At 38.2% G+C, this 23,284-nt stretch overlaps 1 protein-coding gene across 3 annotated transcripts in view; it reads left to right on the top strand.

The window, feature by feature from the left end:
• Positions 1-23,284, top strand: part of LOC127160634 (NACHT, LRR and PYD domains-containing protein 3) — a 52,471-nt gene that overhangs the window by 7,164 nt on the left and 22,023 nt on the right. For all 3 annotated transcript variants that reach the window (XM_051103288.1, XM_051103287.1, XM_051103286.1), the window contains exons 7-8: positions 9,420-9,593; positions 17,399-17,572. In XM_051103288.1, coding sequence (XP_050959245.1) covers positions 9,420-9,593; positions 17,399-17,572 — 348 coding nt within the window. The remainder of the gene's footprint in view (positions 1-9,419; positions 9,594-17,398; positions 17,573-23,284) is intronic.

Raw genomic sequence — 23,284 nt, 5'->3', positions numbered from 1 at the left:
ACACAAAAATGTAAATTCTGTCAATTACTCACCCTCATACCATTCCAAAACCATAAGACTATCATTCATTTTTAGAACACAAATTAAGAGTATTTTTAATTTAATCTGGGTACTTTCTGTCCCTCTATTGATAGTCTATGCAACTACCATTTTCAAGGTCCAGAAAAGTATTAAGTATGTGACTCCAGTGGCTTGACAACAGAATTCTGAAGTTCAATAGAACATGTATTTTCCCATGTTTAATGCAAGTGCCATTTTTTTAATTAAAATAAATAAATAAATAAATAAATAAATAAATAATATTACATGGATTTTCAAAATTATTCATGCAAGAGTCTTGGAAGAATGCATAGCCACTTGGTTGCCTTCATCTCAAACCACGTTCAGGATTTCTTCACAGGAAAATTCTAAAAGAAATGGATATGACAAAAAATGAAATGAATTAAACTGAACTGAACTACAGAGTAATATGCAGGTTGGAGTGGAAAAGTAGTCATACAGTATTTTAAGTTCATTAAATCAACTGCAATCCATAATACACTGTAACGAATTGCTGTAAAAAGTACAGCAATATTTTACAGCAGTGGGCTGTATTTCTTATAATACAGCATATTGCTGTAAACTGCAAAGCACTCTGGGGTCACGTTTCTTCAACGGTCAACATTCGGGAGCGGCAAGAAGAATGATTCAAACTGTGGTAAGTTATGCATTTCAGTTTTTTCAGTTTTTTTCAATTTCATTTTTCATGTTTGGTAACTGCAGTAGTACACTGTAAAAAACAATTTGTTGAGTCAATTTAAAATAATTTGTAACCTGGCTGCCTTAAAGTTCAGTCAACTTAAAAAAGTTTATTCAGCTTGAAATGTTAAATTATACTAAGTGACAACTTAGATATTTGAGTTGAATCAACTTAAAATTTTAAGGCAGCTGGGTTACTTACCCATCTGTTAAGTTTAGCAAACACAAATATCTAAGTTGTTGCTTAGTACAAAATTAACATTTCAAGTTGACTAAACTTATTTTAGTTAACTGAACTTAAAATTTTAAGGAAGCAGGGTAACAAATAATTTTAATCCGACTCAACAAATTGTGTTTTTTTTTATTTTTTTACAGTGTATATTAAGGTGTCTACATTCGTGGTAACCGCAGATTAACGAATCCTCCGTCCGCGGGGCGCGAGGAAGACTTCTACCAAGTTTAAGCAGCGCGGACGCCGGAGGATTTTACATGTTCCTCGGCCTTATAGCGGCTATAGGCGGAAAGTCTCTGGGTTCCTTAAGAATTACACGCTTCATTGACAACAGTTGTGATTCACGGTAACGTCGTGTTGTTCAGCACACTTTCTCGTTATTATTTTATGATGTAAATCAAATTTGCACAGGCAGTCATCTGTTAACACGGGCGCCGAAATGAAACGCGTGACGTTACTTAAGTCTCGCAACTCGCGGTCATCCCGCTCACGGAGGATCAGTGTATGTCACGTAAACTCTGAACATTGCTGTAAAGCGGTTAACGTAAGCAGCGAGATGTGCGAGTGCCTTTAATAACTTGCTAATTCTCTTATTGTTTGATTGTAATGCTTTTTGCTAACTTTGGTTTAAAGAATGAGTTAATCCAGCCCATCTTTTTGTCTGGCCTGTTCACAGCATATATTCACTCTGGAGTAACTTTACCAGCAGGAGACAGACATTTGGAGTTCATTCAAAGGTAATGGTTGCATTCTAAACATTTGAATACTTGCTTTTTACATGTAGATATGTTAGAGGATGTTTCTCAACTCTAGAATGGAGACAGTTTTTTAAGGGAGAATGATTCAGATATCTCAAAAGCTAAACTAATGTGAATTGCATATTGTCTGTTTCCTGACTGTTTTGTAGGTATTTACTAGGAACAAAGACGTTGAAAGGAAAAGTTCCATCTAAAACAATAGGGCAAATGGCACAGAAGAAACCAGCTGAAGTGAACCCAAGTTGCCACTCTTCTTTGCAGAGTGAAGGATTTTCAGCAGAATTTCTGAAATGTAAAAAGTTCATACACACCAACATCCCCTTTTTCCTTTTATTATATTCTTTTATTATGTACACTGCCGTTCAAAAGTTTGGGATTAGTAAGATTTTTTTTATGTTTCTTATGAAATAAGTTACTTCTGCTCATCAAGGCTGCATTTAATTGAAAATAATGTTGTGAAATATTATTACAATTTAAAATAATGGCTCCAAAAACATACACTGAAAAAAGGCTCCAAAACATACACTGACAATGACATTGACAACATTGACAATTGAAAATAAATAAGAATGATCTCTGACAGATCATGTAACACTACTGTAATGTAGGGATGTAACGATTACCGGTTTGACGATAAATCATGATAAAATTCCCCATGGTATTACCATTTCGTATTTTAATTATCATTAAAACCATATTTGATTACCGCGATTTGAACAACTAATGAAAATAAATACTGTACAGCATAAAGCACAGTTTTAAGTAACAGTCTCATTTGTGCACTGCAGGCAGAGTTTCGTTTTGTGTGAAAAGACGAGGATGTTTTGTGCTAAGTGCTAAGAGCATAGGCGCCAGTCCCCACGGAAATAATCAAGCACCCGCGGAAAACGCGAGATAGTGTCTGTTCATTTTAAGCAATAATAAATGCATTGCAACTTTTACGACTTTATTCTCGTTTTCATAGTTTGGCGTTATTTTAATGGTAAATGTCAGGAGTGCATTATTGTATTGGAGGGTGGCAGCAGGAATCATCTCGGCTTGCAACGGGTTTCCTCTCCCATAAATATAGTGATCATGGCTTTGCGCTCCCTCAAATATTAAGTGTGCGCCTCAAACATTGTCCTGTGTGCGCGCGGATAAGTGCTTATTGTAAACAGGTATTTATTAAATAATTTTATTTAGTGAAGCACAACCCTCAAAGAAAGGACGTGTATCCCAGCAAACACAGAACGTTCCCCTAACGTTCCCCTATGGTTCCCGTTGGTTTGGTTTAATTTTACGTTCCCTGCAGGTTATTTTTTGGTTTTATTTTTATAACCTACAGAGAACGTTCCCAGAACGTTCCCTGCAGGTTATTTTTAGTTGTCATATCCGTGTAAACTAATAAAAACTTGGCAGATCTTTCTGATCATTCTAATGCTGAAATGTATACTTTTCCATCATAAACAAACTATTTTTTTGCAGAATTTCATGTCTGAAATAAGCGTTTAATAAAGTGTAGACATCAAAGTGGTCAAATCGCATTATAATTATAATTAATATAATCATAACTAAAACTAAGCCAAGGTTAAGCTAGTCAGAAAATCATATCATTAACACTGGGTTTGTTTGTATATTTCTTTTCTGCGCGCCTCTGATCTGCACGCGCTTAATCCTGCCTTCCACAGAAAGCCGCGCACTCGCGTAATTTAAAAATTAACGGTCATTTCGTTTTACTGACTAACATTCCTTGATTGATCTATTTAATGAATAATTACTTATAATTAATATACGAGAGTAAATATTGTGATTTCAGGGAAATTCGACACGTCTAATTGAAGAGAACATGATGTTAACCGAGAAGTTTTTGTGTACTGACCAAAAGAGAGAAGCACGTCGTCGTTAATTCAGTGGTAAGAAACGAATGTAATATTATTGTAAGTAAAGTCAAATAAATGTTATTCGTTTTCAATGTCTGTAAAAATAAAATTCACATTTTTAAAATCCAATATTTTGTTGAAGTCAGTGTTATCTGGTGCTTTAATAAACAAAATCTGGGTTATGGTACTTCTAATCTTATATATTAACGAATAAAACAAATCCAGCATATTAAAGGATAATTTAATGTCATTTAATGCGCCTTATGATGGCTAAATGTGCTATAAATATCTGTAAGGATTAAACAATAGTTTAAAACAAGACATGGTTTGTAGTAGTGATTATTGAGGTCCACATCCGTCCGTCTTCCATGCTGCTTACTACGGGACGCGGGAGTGCTGACATACGGCAGCGGTATCGGAGTGAAGAGGTTAGGAGAACGTTCTGGGAACCTTCAGAGAACTTTCAGGGAACCTTCTAAGAACATAAATAGAACGTTCCCTATTGGTTAGCCAGGAAAGTTTTCTTAACGTAAATAGAACGTTCCGGGAACGTTCCCGATAGGTTCCCAAAACGTTCCCCTAACCTACAGGGAACGTTCTATTTACGTTAAGAAAACTTTCCTGGCTAACCAATAGGGAACGTTCTTGGGAATGTTCTGGGAACGTTCTGGGAACCAAAAATTGTTAGCTGGGATATTATTTGGGAACTAATGTATTTGCAGCCCATATGTTTCACTTCGCAATTGCGGGTTGGGCACCCAGAAACATAAATCGGGAATTATAATGAATATATGAATTAATGAATGATATGAATGTACCTCTGAAAGTTCTGACGGTCTTCAGAAAAGATTCGATGGCATTTTGTTTTCACCTTCGCTCCATGTAATATCTAAAGTAGTGTTCATGAGGCAATGCTCCTTTATCCACGGAGCTCAGGGAAACAGCTGTAATTCAGCTTTTCTATAAGCGCCATCTAGTGTCATACAGTGGATTTACAGAGACTTACATTTACATTCAGCTTGTGTGCAGTTTTTGTCTGGCCAAAAAACGGACCGAATTTGCGTGCCCTGCTGTAGAATACATTCTGACCGATTGATGAAAAACAAGCGTACGTAAAGTAGTTATGGAACAGATAAAATACATATAATAATTTATTAAATCAATTATCATTTTGGCTTAACCCTTTTCTTTATTTAAAGGCTGAAATGTGAGGTTTATCTTTTTTTTTTCACAGGTTTATTTTAAAAGTTACATTCGATAATTGAACATACTATTAGTTAAACTGTTGTCAGTCATGTTGTCATTTAAAATCCGGACATCATTGGTAGGCTACTGTTGTTGTTTTAGTGATTATGCAAATAAAAAGTCATTTTATGTGTTTGTTGATTTTAAATATAAAACTTGGTGAAGTGATTTATGTGTCAGTATTGAACATTTTCAGTACATTTTAACAATACCGTGATAATACTGATAACCGTGATAATTTTGGTCACTATAATCGTGATCAGAAATTTTCATACCATTACATCCCTAGTGTAATGATGCCGAAAATTCAGTTTTGCATCACAGAAATAAATTATATTTTGAAGTATAGTAAAAAAGAAAACTTATTTTAAATTGTAATAATATTTCACAATATTACAGTTTTTCTTGTATTTTAGTTTAAATAAATGCAGGCTTGATGAGCATATATATATATATTTTAAAGAACATTAAAAATCATACTGATCTCCCAAACATTTTAATGGCAGTTTATCTGTATCTAATTGTAACAATCATCACTCTATCTGTCTTTGACTGTATCTGTCATCCCTCTGTCTGTATCTGACCGTATCATTGTTTTGTAAAAAATATCTAATGTATTTTTTTTTTTCCTCTTTGTTCTTTTTCAATATTTTTTGCCACTCTTTGCATCCTGGGATGGGACAGGGTCTGGAGCTGAACTGTTCTCCTTTTTTGATCAGAAGTTTTGTTGGACTCACTTGGGACCTTGTTGTTTTGCCATGTTGTGAAAATTCATCACTGTCACTGTGGTATTTGGAACAATTTAATTATGACCATGTTGGTTAACTTGATATCGGTAAAACTTTGGCTTAATGTTGGTTAAACTTAAAGTTAAAGTTAGGGGAATATATGAAGAGCTCTTTTCTAAAACGCGTAAACGCCATTTTTTTTTTTTTTTTTTTTTTTTTTTTTTTACAAAATAGAGTTCCTGCCAAAATCAGTACTGTATCTGGTCGTCATTGAAAAGGCAGTTTTTTTTTTTTATTTTACGCAAAATGTGATACTTGCCTGTTATTCTGTCATGTTTTCTCCCTTTTTTTCCAAACCGCGACAAACGCCAGTCTCCCTTTTCTGCAAAATGCGATACATTTGCTCAACCAATCACCGCGCAGCATTTCACGCATTGTAAACAGTAAAGGCGGCGCTTTGAATACACCCCCATCCGAGTTTTCAACGCTGAGTAATGTAGCGCAGACCTATCTGACGAATCCTTTCATAAACAAAGTATAGAGAGAGTATAAATAAGAGATTCATTGAGCAGAGAGTTTCGTTGATTATAATTTTGTGACATCGCGATGACAGCTTTTAATGATTTTTAAGGGAGTTTGTAAATGAGATATTGATTTAATACAACAGTTAAATAAACAAGAAGTTAATATTAAGTTACTTACATTGTCTGACTATAACACTATTGCCTGATTTTGCTCTATTTCATCTTCAAAAATAGTTTGAAACAAAGTCACAACTGAGCCGCTGCGCATCTCCATTCAAATACAGCGCTGTTTCGTTTACGAATGAACGTGCATTTTTTAGTCAGTCAGTGAATGAGGGAATCAGTCAAGTCAATGAATCAATTACCCATTCATAAAAAGAGTCACTTGCGTTATTCCTGAATTAATCAGCCGTTCGAACGAATCAAATTAATGATATGATTCAGAAATTAAATCAGTGACTTACCGCCACCTACTGGCAGTATTTCATTTTTATCTTCTTTTTAGTTTTTAAAATCATTTAATATTTCTATGTTCAAAATTATTTAAAACATTAATCTCGACAAGAGTTTATGAATTTGATTGCACTTATGCCATCTCTTTCCATCACTTATACTTTGTATAAAAAGAAAAGTAAGCGTAGACCCCTAATGGATTTATTGCATTTTGGGAAAAAATAATCAATTTTTATAATAAATCTTTGAAAAATCTAAATAAAATTTTTATGTTATTATAACCTAAAGATGCTATGTGAATGTTTAAAACAGAAAATAGTGGTTTTTATCTTGCCACTTTCTTGGTAAAGAAAACACATTTTTACTCAAATTAAGCAAAATGGATTTATAGCGTTTTGGAAAAGAGCTCCTCATATGTTTGAAGTAAATATTTATTTTGGAATTCAAAATAATACTAAATGCACTGCTCTATGACATTTCTTTGTGCAAATTTGAGAGTCATATGTTAAATAAAATTTGATCTGTTTTTCAAGATTAAGATGTGTCGAATTATTTATATATTTTTTTAAATATTAGTTGCACTAGGTTTCACACTATACAACACTTTATGCAGTTAAATATTGTTTAAAGCTTATGCAGTTAATGAATTGTTTAAATTGCCAGTCATTAATATTCAGCAATCTGGAAAATATATACTGCATATATAGAATACACAAAAATAAAGTAGTTTACTGTTAAAAAAAAAAAAAAAAAAAAACACAGCAATGTAAGAAAATACAGTTATTTGCTGTAATCAGGAAATACAGGATAATGCTGTAAATTTAAATTACAACAGCGCTGCTGTAAAAATGACAGTAACGGGCTGGCAACCCTGCTGCCAGTATAATGCTGTAAAATTTACAGGAAATTTTTTACAGTGTACTTTCCAATTGTATTTGTAGCTCACAACCGCAACAGTGGTCATTAACTTCTTGAACGACAGCAATCTTGAACTGCCCATCGCCTTAAACACAAAATACATTACAAAACGACCATATACATAATGACAAGCAGTTTGAACACACCTTATACACACAAGGATGATAACATGCAAAATCAATCCAATCATTTTGGTAAGGTTACTAGCACCTTGTCTGTGACGTGGCTTCCGACGCATCAGACAGCAACCAACTTCACATTGTTGTGAAAGTCAACAGAATAAATGACTCAATAACTACTTTCATTCTGACACTTAACACTAATGTTAAATTAAACTGTTAATAAAACAGAATACAAACCCATGATAAGAATGCAGGTGTGCTTAAGATTCACAGTACAGCAGCAATCACGTCCTGTGTCATTAGAAAAGAAAACGAAAGAAACACAGCGTCATTTTGACATAATGTTGTGGGCATTTTTCCATTAGAGTGTGACAGATAACTGGAGGAGCTAACGTTACTGGGACGCTGACCTGAAGCGGCATTCTGGCGTGGCTACCGCACGTCAGACGTCTCTGTTTACACAATCGCTTCACAGACAGCTTGCTAGTAACGTTACCGAATTAATTTCTGTTTTGCATTTTATCTTCCGTGTGTGTATAAAACAAGACAATAAAAAGTCTAAACTTACCTCATTTGGCAGAAAACTCCACTAGGAAGATGTCTGACGATATGCTGAGAATGTTGAGTGCGACGGCTCCGACGTTCATTTGCCAAACAAGCCAGACAGCAACTAAGTTAACGTTACGTAAGCAATTTATGTGACATTTAACAACATATAATTTACCACGAAGAGTAAAAACGGGTTTCCCAAATTGAAAAGCCGACATTAAGCTAAAACTTTGACCGAGAAACTCTCCTCGTCTTCTCTTCACTGTTTTCGCTCCTGAGGTTCTTGTTCCCACAATGCAAAGCGTAATTCAAAAATACGGAAAAACATCTGTAAAAACCAAATATGAAAATTTCCTTCAATTGTTAGGGTATATTGTACTGTATTTTTACGGATTTTTTTTTTTTTTTTTTTTTTTTTTTTTTACAGTGTACCTTTTATTTTAAATAACATTAATATTAATATTTTAATATTAATATTTTCTTTTTAAATCCATATTAATACTATACCTACCTTTTCCGGTTTATCTGATTTGTCATTGTGTTTTCTGACTTGTTATTTTGTTTTTGAATTTGTGTCCACATTTGTAATTTGTTATTTTGTTATTTTGTTTTCAGAACTGTGATTTGTTTTCAACTTCTCGGCCAGGGTACATTAAACTATGGAATGCCTTCAGAACATTTGAAATATAGTGCACAAAAACTTTATTGTGCTTCATAATGTTCATGAGGCTTAACAATAACAGAATATCAGATTTAGATCAGTCTCTCTGACTGATACCCCAATCCTGAAGAAAGCCATACCGATTCTGAATATCGGATCTGCGCAGCCCTATAAGGACTCATTTTGGCATCAAGTGAGGACTCCAGTTGGGCATCAATTGCAATCTGAGTCACTTGTAACTTTATTAACAAGTGTTTGTAAAGCACAAGTTGATCTTTGCTTGACCAATTAGGAGAAAGGTGTGCTTCATGTCCACCTACTTGTTGAGATCAAATGTTATTCATTTTCTGGCTTTTTTTTCTATCTATTCTATCTATTTTATAATAATATTTATAGTAATACAATTTTTCCTCAATTAGTTTTGAGAATATTAATGGGAATATTTGGGTCCTATTTGTTGAGTCAAATCTGAAGTCATTTCAGTTTGAGTCTGAAGTCTATTAATGGGTCTTTACCCTGATTTAATAATTGATATCTATGATGTGTATTACATCTGTGTTTTTCAGCAATTACATTGGACACGAGTCAGGCACTAATAACTGATGTTTTGTTTTTCTGTATATTCTTTGCAGTCTTTCTAACTGTCGCATTTCACAGAAGGGCTGTGCTGCTCTGGTTTCAGCTCTGAGATCAAACCCCTCACACCTGAGAGAACTGAATCTGAGCTGTAATACACTAGGAGACTCAGGAGTGAAGCTGCTTTCTGCTCTACTGGAGGATCCACACTGTAAACTGGAGAAACTACAGTGAGTCTTATCACATCTCAGTAACTATAAGATTTCAAGTAAAAAACAAAATTACTCAGATATGTTTTCTGTAGCAGTGGTTTTGTTTGTTGTCCTCACACCCTCAGTCCAGTCCCTTTTTAAAATAAATTAATAAATAATAATTTAATTGTCATCTTATTAATTGTGATATTTTGATGGAGCCTTTTTTCAAAACAGCACTTTAGTGTTTTTTCTTTTTCTTTTAATATAACGGCTACAGTGACTGCTAGAATCTAGAAATGCTTCTGTCATTACTGCACAGTACCAGTATTAGAGTACAATTGGGCTAAAGTCACGAGTCGCCTCAGAGTTTTCAGCTAAGTAAATATTGAATGCAACTTCCAAAGGAAAATATAGAAATATATAAGGTGGCAACGATGGCCTTTTATCTCAAACTCAATGTAAAAGGCTCACCAGTATGGGGCAAAAAGTCCACAATGTTGATACAAATATTTCAACTAAAGCAGAGGTGTCAAACTCCGGTCCTGGGGGGCTGCAGCCCTGCAAAGTTTAGATGCAACCTTAATTAAACACACCTGATCCAACTAATCAAGTCCTTCAGGCTTAATTGAAAACTGCATAGTATGTGTCACGAATCTGGTCGATGTTCCGCGGTCCGCTCACCACCAGAGGTCACTCTCACCTTATCTCACACTGACTGTTGCATTACACCCCGGACTACATCTCCCAGTATCCTTCACGCTGATTGCGTCAACGCATGTGACCAATCAGCGTCACTATAAAAGCCCCGGTCTTTCCCCATGCAAGTCACGGATTGTTGTTGTTGTGTTATTATTATTGTTCTCGTTCCCTAGTTTCCTTGCTCCAAGTTCCTTGTTCCTAGTACTTTGTTCTCTCGCCTGGCTCCCCCGTTTTCGACTGTTTCGCCGCCTGCCTTTTCGGACTTTCGCTTGTTATAAGGATTATTCTCCACGTCTTGCCTGTGTTATACCCATTTGCTCCTGTTTGACCCTGCCTGTACGACCATGTTTTTGTCTCGCCCCTGTAATAAAAGGTCGCAAATGGATCCCCTCGCCTCTCATTCCCGGTAACAGAACAATCCGACACAACAGGATCCAGCAGCTTCACCCCCGGACATTCAGAAGATATGGACACAGACAGGATATTATTCAGGATAAGACAAGGATCACATTCTCTTGACCAGCACATCCGTGAGTTTCTTTCTATCGCTAACCATTCCACCCTCCCGGACTGTATCATTATGGAAATATTTTGTGATTGCATTAATGAGCCTCTAAAGGCTAGACTCAGACGCGAGGGTCCGCACTCATCTCTGGCTGCTTTCATGAACTTTGCCTTATTGTGTGTGGGCTCGCCGTGTACTGTGGGGGGTCGCGAAGGAGGAACGCGACAACGCGGACATGGCAGCCGCGCACCCCTCTCGCAGATTGGCGGTAACGCCGGATCACGACGCCACAAACAAGTTTTCCGCCTGGATCGCTCATGAAATGGCGGCCGTGTCGGAGCGTGCTCTAGCTATGGCGGTGTCAGCAGAGTCCGTGCACAAGATGGCGGCCGCGCCGCTGTGCACTCGCAAAGTGACGGCGACGGAGGAGCCCGTGCACAAGATGGCGGCGACTGCGATGCCCATTCGCAAGATGGCGGCGGCGCCAGTGCGCGCTCACCAGATGGCGGCGACGGCGGAGCTCCGTCACGTCACAGCTGCTATACCAGAGCCGTATAAAGTCACAGCTGCATTTCCTGAGTCAAGTCAAGTTGCAGCTGTATTTCCTGAGTCAAGTCAAGTTTCCAAGTCAAGTCAAGTTGCAGCCGTGTTTCCTGAGTCAAGTCAAGTTTCCGAGTCAAGGCAAGTTGCAGCTGTGCTTCCTGAGTCAAGTCAATTTACAGCTGCATTACCCGAGCCAAATCAAGTTTCCAAGTCAAGTCAAGCTACGGCTATTGTTCCTGTGTCAAGTCAAATTACAGCTGTGGCCCCTGTCTCAAGTCAAGTTACAGCCATCTTTCCTGAGCCATTGCACAAGATGGCTGCCACGCCAGGGCCACTGCACAAGATGGCTGCCACACCAGAGCCACTGCACAAGATGGCTGCCACACCAGAGCCACTGCACAAGATGGCCGCCGTCTCCAAGCCACTGCACAAGATGGCCGCCGTCTCCAAGCCACTCCACAATATGGCCGCCATTCCAGAACCTGTGGTCAGCACCCTGACGCCACCTGTGGTCATGATGGCCCACGTGCTGGACTCACCCCTAAGGACGTTATGGGCAACTAAAGTGGCGCTCCTTCACACCGTGGCGGCTACCCCTGGGTCAAGTCAGGCTTCCAAGTCAGGTCAAGACACAGAGTCAAGTCAAGACACAGCTGCCGTTCTCCACGAGTCAAGCCAAGTCACAGCTGTGCCCCACGAGTCAAGTCAAGTCACAGCTGTTCCCCACAAGTCAAGCCAAGTCACACCCGTTCTCCACGAGTCAAGTCACCTTACAGCGGCTGTTCATACTAGGTCAAGTCAAGTTACAGCCGTGTCTCCTGAGTCAGGTCAAGCTTCGACTGTTGTTCCAGAGTCAAGTCAAGCCAAAGCTGTAGCTGCCAGGTCCAGTCAAGCTGCCAAGTCCAGTCAAGCTGCCAAGTCCAGTCAAGCTGCCAAGTCCAGCAACGTCAAAGCTGTCGTTCCTGCGTCAAGCAACGTCAAGGCGGTCGTTCCTGCGTCAAGCAACGTCACAGCCGTGGTTCCTGAGTCAAGCAACGTCACAGCCGTGGCTCCTGAGTGAAGTAAATTCATTGATCTTCACAAGCCACGTCCCGCCTGATGGCCCAGAGTCAAGTCACGTCCCGCCTGACGGCCCAGAGTCAAGTCACGTCCCGCCTGACGGCCCAGAGTCAAGTCACGTTCCCCCTGACGGCCCAGAGTCAAGTCACGTCCCGCCTGACGGCCCAGAGTCAAGTCACGTTCCCCCTGACGGCCAGAGTCAAGTCACGTCCCGCCTGACGGCCCAGAGCCTCGCCATGTCTCATCAGACCTCCCAGTGCCTCGTTATGTCTCGTCTATTTGTCCAGAGCCAAGTCACGTCTCGTCTGACCTTCCAGAGCCTTGCCATGCTTCGTCTGACATCCCAAGATCATGGCCTATCATGATGGCCAGCGTGCTGGACCCACCACTAGCATCAGTGAGGGCAGCGGACATCCCAGTGGCATCAACACCTTCTAGACCCACCTTTAAAGAGGTCCTGCCACCCGCCACTGCTCTTCCCTTAATGGCGGTTGCCATTTGGTGTGTGTGGTCTGCACACTGTGCTCCTGAGGTCACGTCTGTTTACCAGTCTGCTCCTGAGGTCACATCTGTTCACAAGTCAGCTCCTGAGGTCACGTCTGTTCACAAGTCAGCTCCTGAGGTCATGTCTGTTCACAAGCCTGCTCCAGAGCTCCCGTCTGTTCACAAGCCAGCCGCTGAGGTCACGCCAGATCTCAAGCCTGCTCCAGAGCTCCCGTCTGATCTCAAGCCTGCTTTAGAGCTCCCGTCTGATCTCAAGCCTGCTCCAGAGGTCCCGTCTGGTCTCAAGTCTGCTCCAGAGGTCCCGTCTGGTCCCAAATCTGCTCCAGAGATCCCGTCTGGTCTCAAGTCCGCTCCAGATGCCTCCCCTGTCGGAGAAGCCGCGCCAATGCCTCCAGAGGTGTCAGCGCCAGCTGTAGAACCTCTTATGGAGGGGGCGTTAACCTCTAAACTCTCTGCTTCTCCCTTTCTTCTGTCTGCCTCCTCTGTCACTGTTCTCCCCAGGTCCCAGTCCATTATGCGGGTCCCTGCTCAGCCCTGGAGGGCCCTAGTGCCTCCTGTTCCGCCCTGGAGGGCCTCAGTGCCTCCTGCTCTGCCTCCGGTTCCGTCCTGGAAGGTCCCGGTGCCTCCTGTTCTGCCCTGGAGGGCTCCTGCCCCTCCTGCTCTTCTGTTTGTCTCCTCTATCCCTGCTCTTCCCAGGTCCCAGTCCCTGACGCGGATGCCTGCTCTGCCCTGGAGGGCCCCTGCGCTTCCCACTCCGCCCTGGAGGGCTTCTGCTCCGCCTCCGACCCCGCCTTGGGGGGCTCCCACGTCTCCTGCTCCGCCCCTGGCTCCGCCCTGGAGGGCTCCTGCGCCTCCTGCTCCGCCATGGAGGGCTCCTGCGCCTCCTGCTCTGCCTCTGGCTCCGCCCTGGAGGGCTCCTGCTCCGCCTCCGGCTCCGCCCTGGAGGGCTCCTGCCCCGCCTCTGGCTCCGCCCTGGAGGGCTCCTGCCCCGCCTCCGGCTCCGCCCTAGAGGGTTCCTGCTCTGTTGGTCCTGCCTCAATCACCGGGCCCTCCACGTAGACCTGGTCCTCCAGCCCTCACCCTGTCTCGCTCCCGCCCCACCGTTCCCCTGGTCTGTTGTTCCCTTCGAGCGTCTGGAAGCCGCTCCTTGGGGGGGGGGGCTATGTCAAGAATCTGGTCGATGTTCCGTGGTCCGCTCACCACCAGAGGTCACTCTCACCTTATCTCACACTGACTGTTGCATTACACCCCGGACTACATCTCCCAGTATCCTTCACGCTGATTGCGTCAACGCATGTGACCAATCAGCGTCACTATAAAAGCCCCGGTCTTTCCCCATGCAAGTCACGGATTGTTGTTGTTGTGTTATTATTATTGTTCTCGTTCCCTAGTTTCCTTGCTCCAAGTTCCTAGTTCCTAGTACTTTGTTCTCTCGCCTGGCTCCCCCGTTTTCGACTGTTTCGCCGCCTGCCTTTTCGAACTTTCGCTTGTTACAAGGATTATTCTCCACGTCTTGCCTGTGTTATACCCGTTTGCTCCTGTTTGACCCTGCCTGTACGACCATGTTTTTGTCTCGCCCCTGTAATAAAAGCTCGCGGATGGATCCCCTCGCCTCTCGCCTCTCATTCCCGGTAACAGTATGTGTGTTGGAGCAGGGTTGGAACAAAACTCTGTAGGAAATGGATTTATTTAAATAAAAATACAGGATTTTTAATATATATTAAAAAAAAACAAAGATTGTAAAAGATTCTTACACTCTGCTTGCCCAGCTCTGCTTACACTATTCTCCCATAATAACTTCAAATGGCTTTACAATATCTCAACTAAATTATTGTTTATATCTTGTGAGTGGTATAATATTTTTAAATATAAAGTTTCATTGAAATAATTATGGTGTTTATCTAGTTTTATTTTTTTTTTTTTTTTACCCCAAATGCCATCATTTTTATATTCATCAGTTATTGAAAATCTATTGATTTAGTTACATGGAATAAAACTTGAACTTTGTTTCAAAACAGAACAACAACACACAAGTCACAAAATATATAAGTATAACTAAAATGATTATCATTATATATTAATCCAAAAGAAAGCTATTCACAAATTGACAAATCTTTCTCCAATTCATGATTAACAGATTTACAAGTACTCAGTGACTTATTTATTGTTATTTTAATCAGTTTTAAGAGTATTTATATAAGAGGGAACACCATTCATAAATGCTGCTTTCCCTAATTCTGTGTGAGAAAAAAAAAAAAAGATCGATGTATATTTTACAAATTTCCCTGCCCTCTCAACCACCCCACAATCTTAAAAACAAACAAACAAAAAAACATCAGAGTAATATGACATAGTTAGAATGTTACTTTTAATATGTGATGTGATCTGGGAAAACCAGTTGGATGTTGCAGTGGGACATTTTCAGGAAATTCAAAAAAATAGGTTGGATGCTATTTTTTGTTTGTCAAAGTTAGGTTTTCATTAAATTGTTATTCTAGAACATCTTGTCTATCATCTCTGAAAATGTCTTGATAAAATTCACTTGTTTAGAGCAGAAAAATAGTGATTTATTGCAGCAAGCGGAAATTGCTGTGTTTTTCTCTTTATCAAGAACACGCTGTGGAGGTGCTTTCTTTGAACACACTGTGGAGGTGCTTTCTTTTAACACCACAAAAAAGTAAAAAAAAAAAAAAATCACTTAACATTTAATAAAGATGTATCAATGCACATTCTCCGCCAGTCCTGTGTAAACTACAACATGCAAAGATTTATTTCTTTCTTTATTTTTTTTATATCGTGAGATGGCGGAGCGCAAGAGTACAACACAGTCTGAAGGAGCTGCTCACTTAACGATCACTAAATGATCTTACTTGTCTCAGTCTGCTCGATCTTGGTGATGTCAGTGCCCTAAACAATGTTATAATTGTCTATTTCACATCCAGAGATGAAGAATCAGGCGATGAAGTTACTAAAGAGGAGTCCAATGACAGTCTGTTATATGCACAGTGCATGAACAGTTGTGCTGTGCTCACTTTTCTAAATGTAAACTACAAGGTACACTATTCGTGGTATCTAAACATACAAGGGGTGATCAAAAGTTCAGAGACTATGGCCATGATAAAGAATGGAAAACTGTTTTCTTCAGAGTAACATTAGTCTGTTTGTGTAATGATGCAGTATAGCGCTGCTGGCAGACAGCTCTCGTTAAACCCGTAAAGTGAAAGTGAAAGTGAAAGCCGTCTCACTTTAAACCCATTTTTCTCAAAATTTCATTCCTGAAAATCGTAGCTATCAGCAACTTAAAGGGGTGATCGGATGCTAAGTTCACTTTTTCATGTTGTTTGAACATTAATGTGTGTTGGCAGTGTATGTACAAATCTACCCTATAACGATAAAAATCCATGCAGTGGTTTTTAATTAATCTGTAAAAATAATATCCCCTTTTTCAAATCGAACCGTTCTCAGATGCCTGTCGGTGTGGCGTCACACCCACAGAGGCTGCTCCCACGATAGTTGATTGACATGAGCTTTTACCTTAGACCAGCTGTCACAGTCCAGTAACTTTCCATGTTTTGATGCGAGAGCAGGGATGTAAGTTAGACAAGAATATCTCCGATTGAGCGATTGAGGTGTTGTGTTGCTGGATGTAATAATGAACATAGTGGTCATCATTTACTCCCAACATCTGAGCCGCTGAAGATGCAGTAGATTATGTTTGTTTGTGAATAGAATGCACCTCCCGATCTACATATATTCGTCTATGTTCGCGCAAATCATTCGTGATCCAGCTTCACTTACAGCAGAAGTGAGTATAAGGGTTTTTTTATGAATCTCTGCGATCGCCTTTCCTTATAACGTGGCAGTTAGGAAGTTTAGCGGCAAAACGCGGCTAAAGTAAACAAGAACGTCATTCCACAGAGAGAAGAGAGGGGTGGGGTGAGCAGAGCTCATTTGAATTTAAAGGAACAACCCCTTAGAATGAGATGATTTTTGCAGAGCTCATTTTGACAAGGTAAAAAGGGTGTTGTTTTACAAAACCATTAAGAATTTTTAATCAAAGTATATTAGAGACTTTTCATTAATCCCTAAATAATCATATCAACTTGTGGAAAATGGGCATCCGATGACCCCTTTAAGACAGTCTTAAGTTCAAGCTATGGAAAAAAAATAAATAAATACAGTTTTGGAAAGGGCTTGAACCCAGCTTTCAAATGGTATTAAAACCTAAAAAAGGTTAAATTTCACTATGTGTTGGGTTTTTCTAGATCACATCACACATTTAACCATTATGGCCTATATAGCACTACAAAAGGTTTGAAGAATGAAAATGATAAACTAGTTCGGTATTGGGAAACATGTGGGTAGAGTGCATTTAAATTAGTTTCTTAGCTTGTGCATTTAAATTAGTTTCTTAGCTTAGATCCTGGTGTATAGAAAAATTAGTGCTCATACAAACAAGCACACAAACGTAATCTCATCCTAAAGCTTAAACACAATCTCAGAGATTATTCATGTTCTTCACTCTCTGCAGGCTGTGGGGTTGCAATATTGGAGAGGAAGGCTGTTTTGATCTGATTTTAGCTCTGGGATCAAACCCCTCACACCTGAAAGAACTGGATCTGAGCTGGAATAAACCAGGAGACTGGGGAGTGAAGCTGCTCTCTGCTCTACTAGAGGATCCACACTGTAAACTACAGAAACTAGTGTAAGAGTTATTATATTATTGAACACAATAACTGTGTGAAAATACTGGCAAACAAAAACATTTAGTTTTAAATGGATTGTTCACCCAAAAATGAAAATTCTGTCATCACTTCAAGTCATTTCAAAACAGTATGACTTTCTTCTGTGGAAAATTAAAGAAGATATTTTGAAAAAAGCTTTTTGTCCACACAACTGAATGCAATCATACCAAAACTTTGGTTGCCAACAATATTAAAATATCATCTTTCAGAAGGTCACACAGGTTAAGAACGACATAAGAAATAAATTATGACAGTTATTATTTTTGGATGAATGATTCCTAAAGGTATCAAATGTAAATGATCAAATAAATTCATTATACTGAACATGCCCAAAACAATTGTATATTTGTATATACATTTATAGACCATTGAACAAAAAAATACAAGTGTAAGCCCAAATTTATTACATTTGCAGTGATTAATTGCCAGCAGCTTTACCTATAAATTATTGAATATTTTAGTTTTGCTGTATATAAAATTACAGTTTAGTAAAAATACTGGCAGCACATTTGCCTGTAAGTTACTGTAATTTTACAATCCTTTAGCCACAGTATGCTACTGTAATACACTAAATTAAACATACAGATAAATAATTAAAAACATTACAGATTGACAAGTCTTTCTCCATGAATAACAGTGGCACCAGGTCTTAAACATTTGAATCTGTTTAAAAAGAATTTATATAAGGGGAACAGCATACATAAATGCTACTTTTTCCGTTGTCAGGTATGCTCCTTTCACTCTTAAGCCTTCTACACACTGCACAATTTTAGCAGTCCTATAAGATTATTGCTGATCACACTGTGCGGCATGGGTCTAATAAACTTGGGTACGATGTGCATGTAAACTGACGCATATTACTATAGAATAATATAACATCATCAGCATGCGCTAGTGGTAAACAGAAAGAGCATAATAAATTACATTTTGGCAGTTGCAGTTTTTATATGTGCTGACAAAAAGTGGAAGCAGCGAAAGAGGAAGGAATAAGAGCTTGAGGTAAGCAGTTTTAAGTTTTAGCATCATGTCACATTGATTTCATATCGCATTTTTAATGGCTGATCAGTAAATGTGGGTCGTGGCAGCAAACACACCATGCGATGATCAGACTGTATTTTTGACACTGTCAGAAAATGATCATAGGCTATGTTTGCTTGCAAGACCGTGATAACGGCCGTGTTTGAACCTCTCTCACTGTACGACATAGGACCACAGATTAGGAGCCACGATCACAGAAATCATGTCTGGGACAGCCGAAAATCGTGCAGTGTGTAAATTCATCTTTGAGCAATTGATGTTATGTATTTATTAGGGATGTAATGATATCAAAATCTCACAATATGATAATATCACAATATTAAGTCCACAAAACAATATTATCGTGATATTTAAAAAAAAAAAAAAATACAAACAAAGACTTGGGGAAAACAATTAAAAAAAAATAAAGTTAAATTCTTCTATCTAATGCACTTGGAGAGTTCAAAATTAAGAGCTCCAACTCATGTTCAGGTACAAGTCAATTCACTGACTTAAGTTTTCTTAGTTAAAAACATAAGAAAACTTAAGTCAGAAAGAAGTCAGTGAATTGACTTGTACCTGAACTAGTGTTGTTTTTGGCAGCCTGTTTTAATTTTAGTTTTAGTCTAGTCTTTGTATAAAGCTGTCATTTTAGTTTTTATTAGTTTTAGTCACGTTCATACTCTTTTTAGTCTAGTCAAGTTTTAGTCAACTAAAAGTCTGAGCATTTTAGTCTTATTTTAGTCATAATTATCCATGACTACTTTCGTCTAGTTTTAGTCGACGAAAACTGATGACATTTTAGTCGTGTTTTAGTCGACAAAAACTGATGACATTTAGTCTAGTTTTAGTCAATGAAAATTGTATTTTAGTCTATTTTTAGTAATGCACTTCTATTTAACCCAGTCAATATAGTATAAGTATTGTAGTATAGCCAAGATACAAATATGCGCACGTGATTGGTGTGTCTCAAACGGTGAACACAAAACTTTTCCTGGAGTCTGCAATTGGCAAAGCAATTTCCCTGAAACATTGGCTCTGATCTGTCATATAGCCTATTAGGGCTTAAACGGATCTCAGTCGATCCGTGATATGTACGGACCAGGTCAAAACCCCACCGTTCGGCATGTGATTTCGCAGGTTAATTTGCCAATTTACACGTTCAAGCTATTTAAAACCACAAGAAGAAGAAACGAAACAGAACTCGATTCGTTACTTGCCCGCTGTTCTCGCATACACCCGAAGCGCGCACAAAGATGTGTTTCAGACAGCGCTGCTGTCTCACGTCTCCCTGCGTTTAAGATGCATAGGCATGGGGGTTTGCGGTTACGTCGCTATATTGGAAGTATTTCTGTTTTAAACCATGAAGGCGAGCCAATGGATATCAGACTTTGTGCAATAGTTATGCCGGTGAACGTCTTAACTTCAGTTTTAACTTTACAATTCACTATATAGAAAGTGAAAGTAAAAAAATAACTGACAGAGTTTTCTAACGCTGCAATACGGCACATATTCTCTCAGACACGAAATAACGTTATAACATTTCGTTTCGTCTCGTTTTGGTCAACGAAAATAAAGAGACATTTTAGCATTTTTTTTTTGTAAACCACATTTAGTCTCGTTTTTATTCGTCAACAATATTGCAATATACATTTAATTATAGTCATCGTCACACGACCAGCATTTACGTTGCGTCTCGTCTCGTTTTCGTCACGTGATAAAGGTTCTTTGACGACGATATTTCGTCATAATTTTCGTTGACGAAAGCAACACTAACCTGAACTTTAAAGGGGACCCAACACTCTTTTTATTTGTGGTTTACTGTGTCAGTCTAAATTACATTCACACTGGTATTTTTGGAGGCCAAACAAATTAGAATATTATTATAACAACAACAACAACAACACAATTTTTTTATTATTATTGTTATTCCTATGACAGTAATAGCCATATTGTAAAACAGTTGCACTGTAAAATAAATGAAAATTATTATTTCATAGGTGTATTATTGTTGCTTTACACTACAGAAGGGAATTGCAATACTACTTTTCTAATTTCTACATTTGAAATAGATATTTTGAATTTAGACTGCAGTAACGTTACCCAATTAAACCGCTAATTGTCAGCAATTCATACTGCACTTTTAAGCTTTCATTTTGATGGAAACAGCAGTAGAGCTTTTATTTTGCTGGAAAACTTCAGCTTCAGTGAAAACAGGCTTACAAAATGCATCTCACTACAAGTCTAGTGAAATGCTGTAATCATCTGCCAAAAAAAATAAGGAATAACTGGTTGTCGCATTCCCAAATGTGCCCTAACTCACAGCACATGCAGTAAACAAGTTCACTGAATTCACTGTGAACTGAGCCATTCTGAAGCGTGGAAAACACTGGATCACGAGTTGATTGCCTGAACAAAGTGTGCACTTCGCTATGAAATCTCTCAGAAATCAATCTCTCAATTCCTGTCTAATCCAAGATGGCGGCTTGTCTTTTTGTTGTGTTTTTTGAGCATGTGCTTGTCTAATTTTTGTACTGTTTTGTTTATTTTATAAACCTCAAGACTCTCTTATGAGGTTTTAGAATTTACCAAGGGATTTGTCAATTTTTGGATATTCTGAAGTGGATCTTCCTCAACTGGATTTAAGATGTGAGATCTTGGCCTTGATTAGTATCACACCTTACATGAAAATAAAGCCTGTCTTTAGGTCTTCTGGAGCGTATTCCTTAATTGGACTCGTGATTCGAGATCATTTGGCCTTGATGAGTGCTGCACCTTACCAGATAAAGGAAAGTGCTTTTGCTATTTTCGCAATGTTATGTAAGATCTAATGACACTGTTCAGGGTGTTTTTTTTTTTTTTAATTGGGTTACCTGTCTTGCAGTATCATTTCAACAGTCTTCTTCTTTAGAAATTTCATGAGATACAGTTACATAGTTGTCATTTGAAATTGTTTCAGGAGAGTTTTTTGGGATTATACTGGACATTTTTTTTCATCAACAGATTGAATATTGTGTTAAGATCAGGAATAAGTTCAAAATGGCATAAATTCTTTTTGTAATATTTGTTTCTTTTCTTTTTGCCGAGTTGTAGTGGAGGTTTTCACGGAACAGAACAATTCCGTGTAAGTTCTACACGCTCTGTTGATAATCATCCGAAAAAGGGCACACTCAAAAATATAATGAGTTACTTAAATATAAATGTTACCCACTATTCTATTTTTTATTTAGTTGCTTAGATTTTGTGCATTTGATAAGGGTTTGCCAGAATTATGGTTGTGCAAGAAAATTTTGTTGTTACTTCAGGTAGTTCTCTTGCTTTTCTGCAGAATTTAACAAAGGAGAAAAAATCTGAGGAAATTTAAACTGCAGAGGGCGTTAATTGTAGTGTTGCTTTTGATTTCTGGAAATGTTCAACCAAATCCAGAATGGTTTTTTCGGAAACATGGTTAAAAAAAAAAAGGATGCAAGTATTGTTTATAGGGCTGATCAATCCAATAGAGGAGTTGTTGCAAATTTTATTAAAAATAAATAAAGTGTGAATATGCTTTTAGAGAAAAGTCAATGACAAATCTATTTAATTTTTAACTTTTAAATGTTGAGGTTTCTAGAACCTGCAATATTACTTTAGTTGGTTGCTATAGGTCACCTTCAGAAGTAAATGAAACCTTATCTTCTTTGACACAGATCAGATCTAAATTGTAAAGAATTAGTCTTGTGGTGATTTAAAAAATAAAAAAATAAATAATAAAGAATACAAAAATTCCCAAATCCAAACCATGTATTATTATTAAACATGATATGAAACATTTTATGGAACAAGCTTTTGTTCATGATTTATATCATTTTGATTGGGGAAAAATTAATCTTATTCCAGAAGTTGAAAGTGCATGGAGTTATTTTTATGAAACTTTTATCCATTTTATAATAACTGTGCTCCTTTTAGAAAGTTTAGAGTTAAAAGCAGACATGATTTACCCCTGAATTGTCAAATTTACTTTGAGAACATAATATGGCTTGGTCTAAAGCTAGTACTAATCTAAAGTAAGATTGGTTGATTTTCAGACAGTTGTGTAATGTGTCTACAGCTGCGATTAGAAAAGCAAATTTTGATGACTTTCTTTTAGAAACTTCCAATTCTCTAAATAATTTGAAAATGCTTTGAAATATATTGAAAATCTCATTGGATAAAATTTAGATTTTTTGTCATGTATTATAAACGATTCATGTAAAATTGTGGATAAAGCTAAAATAGTAGACTGTTTAAACAAACATTTTTTGGCCTCTGGTTCACTTTATGTGTCAACTAATTCATCCCATGATAATTTCTTTTTTTTTTTGATTCATTATCAGAGCCAGAGATCTGCCCATATACATAAACAAATAAAATAAAATAAAATAAAATAAGTAAAAAAAAAAAAAAACATATTATAAAACATACAATACATTACAGAACAATATTAATGTGATAACACGTACATCTCAGGATTTCAAGAGGTCTGACAGAGTGTCAATAAGGTCCAACCAAAACTGTATTGTCTTTCTGGTGGCACCATGTATTTTGGCTGTTGTACACTCCAAAAGGGCAATGTCCAGCAAGTATGACATCTACGTCGATCTAACCGGAGCAGATGGATCCAACCACAATTTTAGAAT

The sequence above is a fragment of the Labeo rohita genome, unplaced genomic scaffold, assembly GCF_022985175.1.
Source record: "Labeo rohita strain BAU-BD-2019 unplaced genomic scaffold, IGBB_LRoh.1.0 scaffold_406, whole genome shotgun sequence".
Classification (NCBI taxonomy): domain Eukaryota; kingdom Metazoa; phylum Chordata; class Actinopteri; order Cypriniformes; family Cyprinidae; genus Labeo; species Labeo rohita.
Note: the sequence above shows the minus strand (reverse complement) of the source record. Positions and strands in the feature narration are given on the sequence as shown.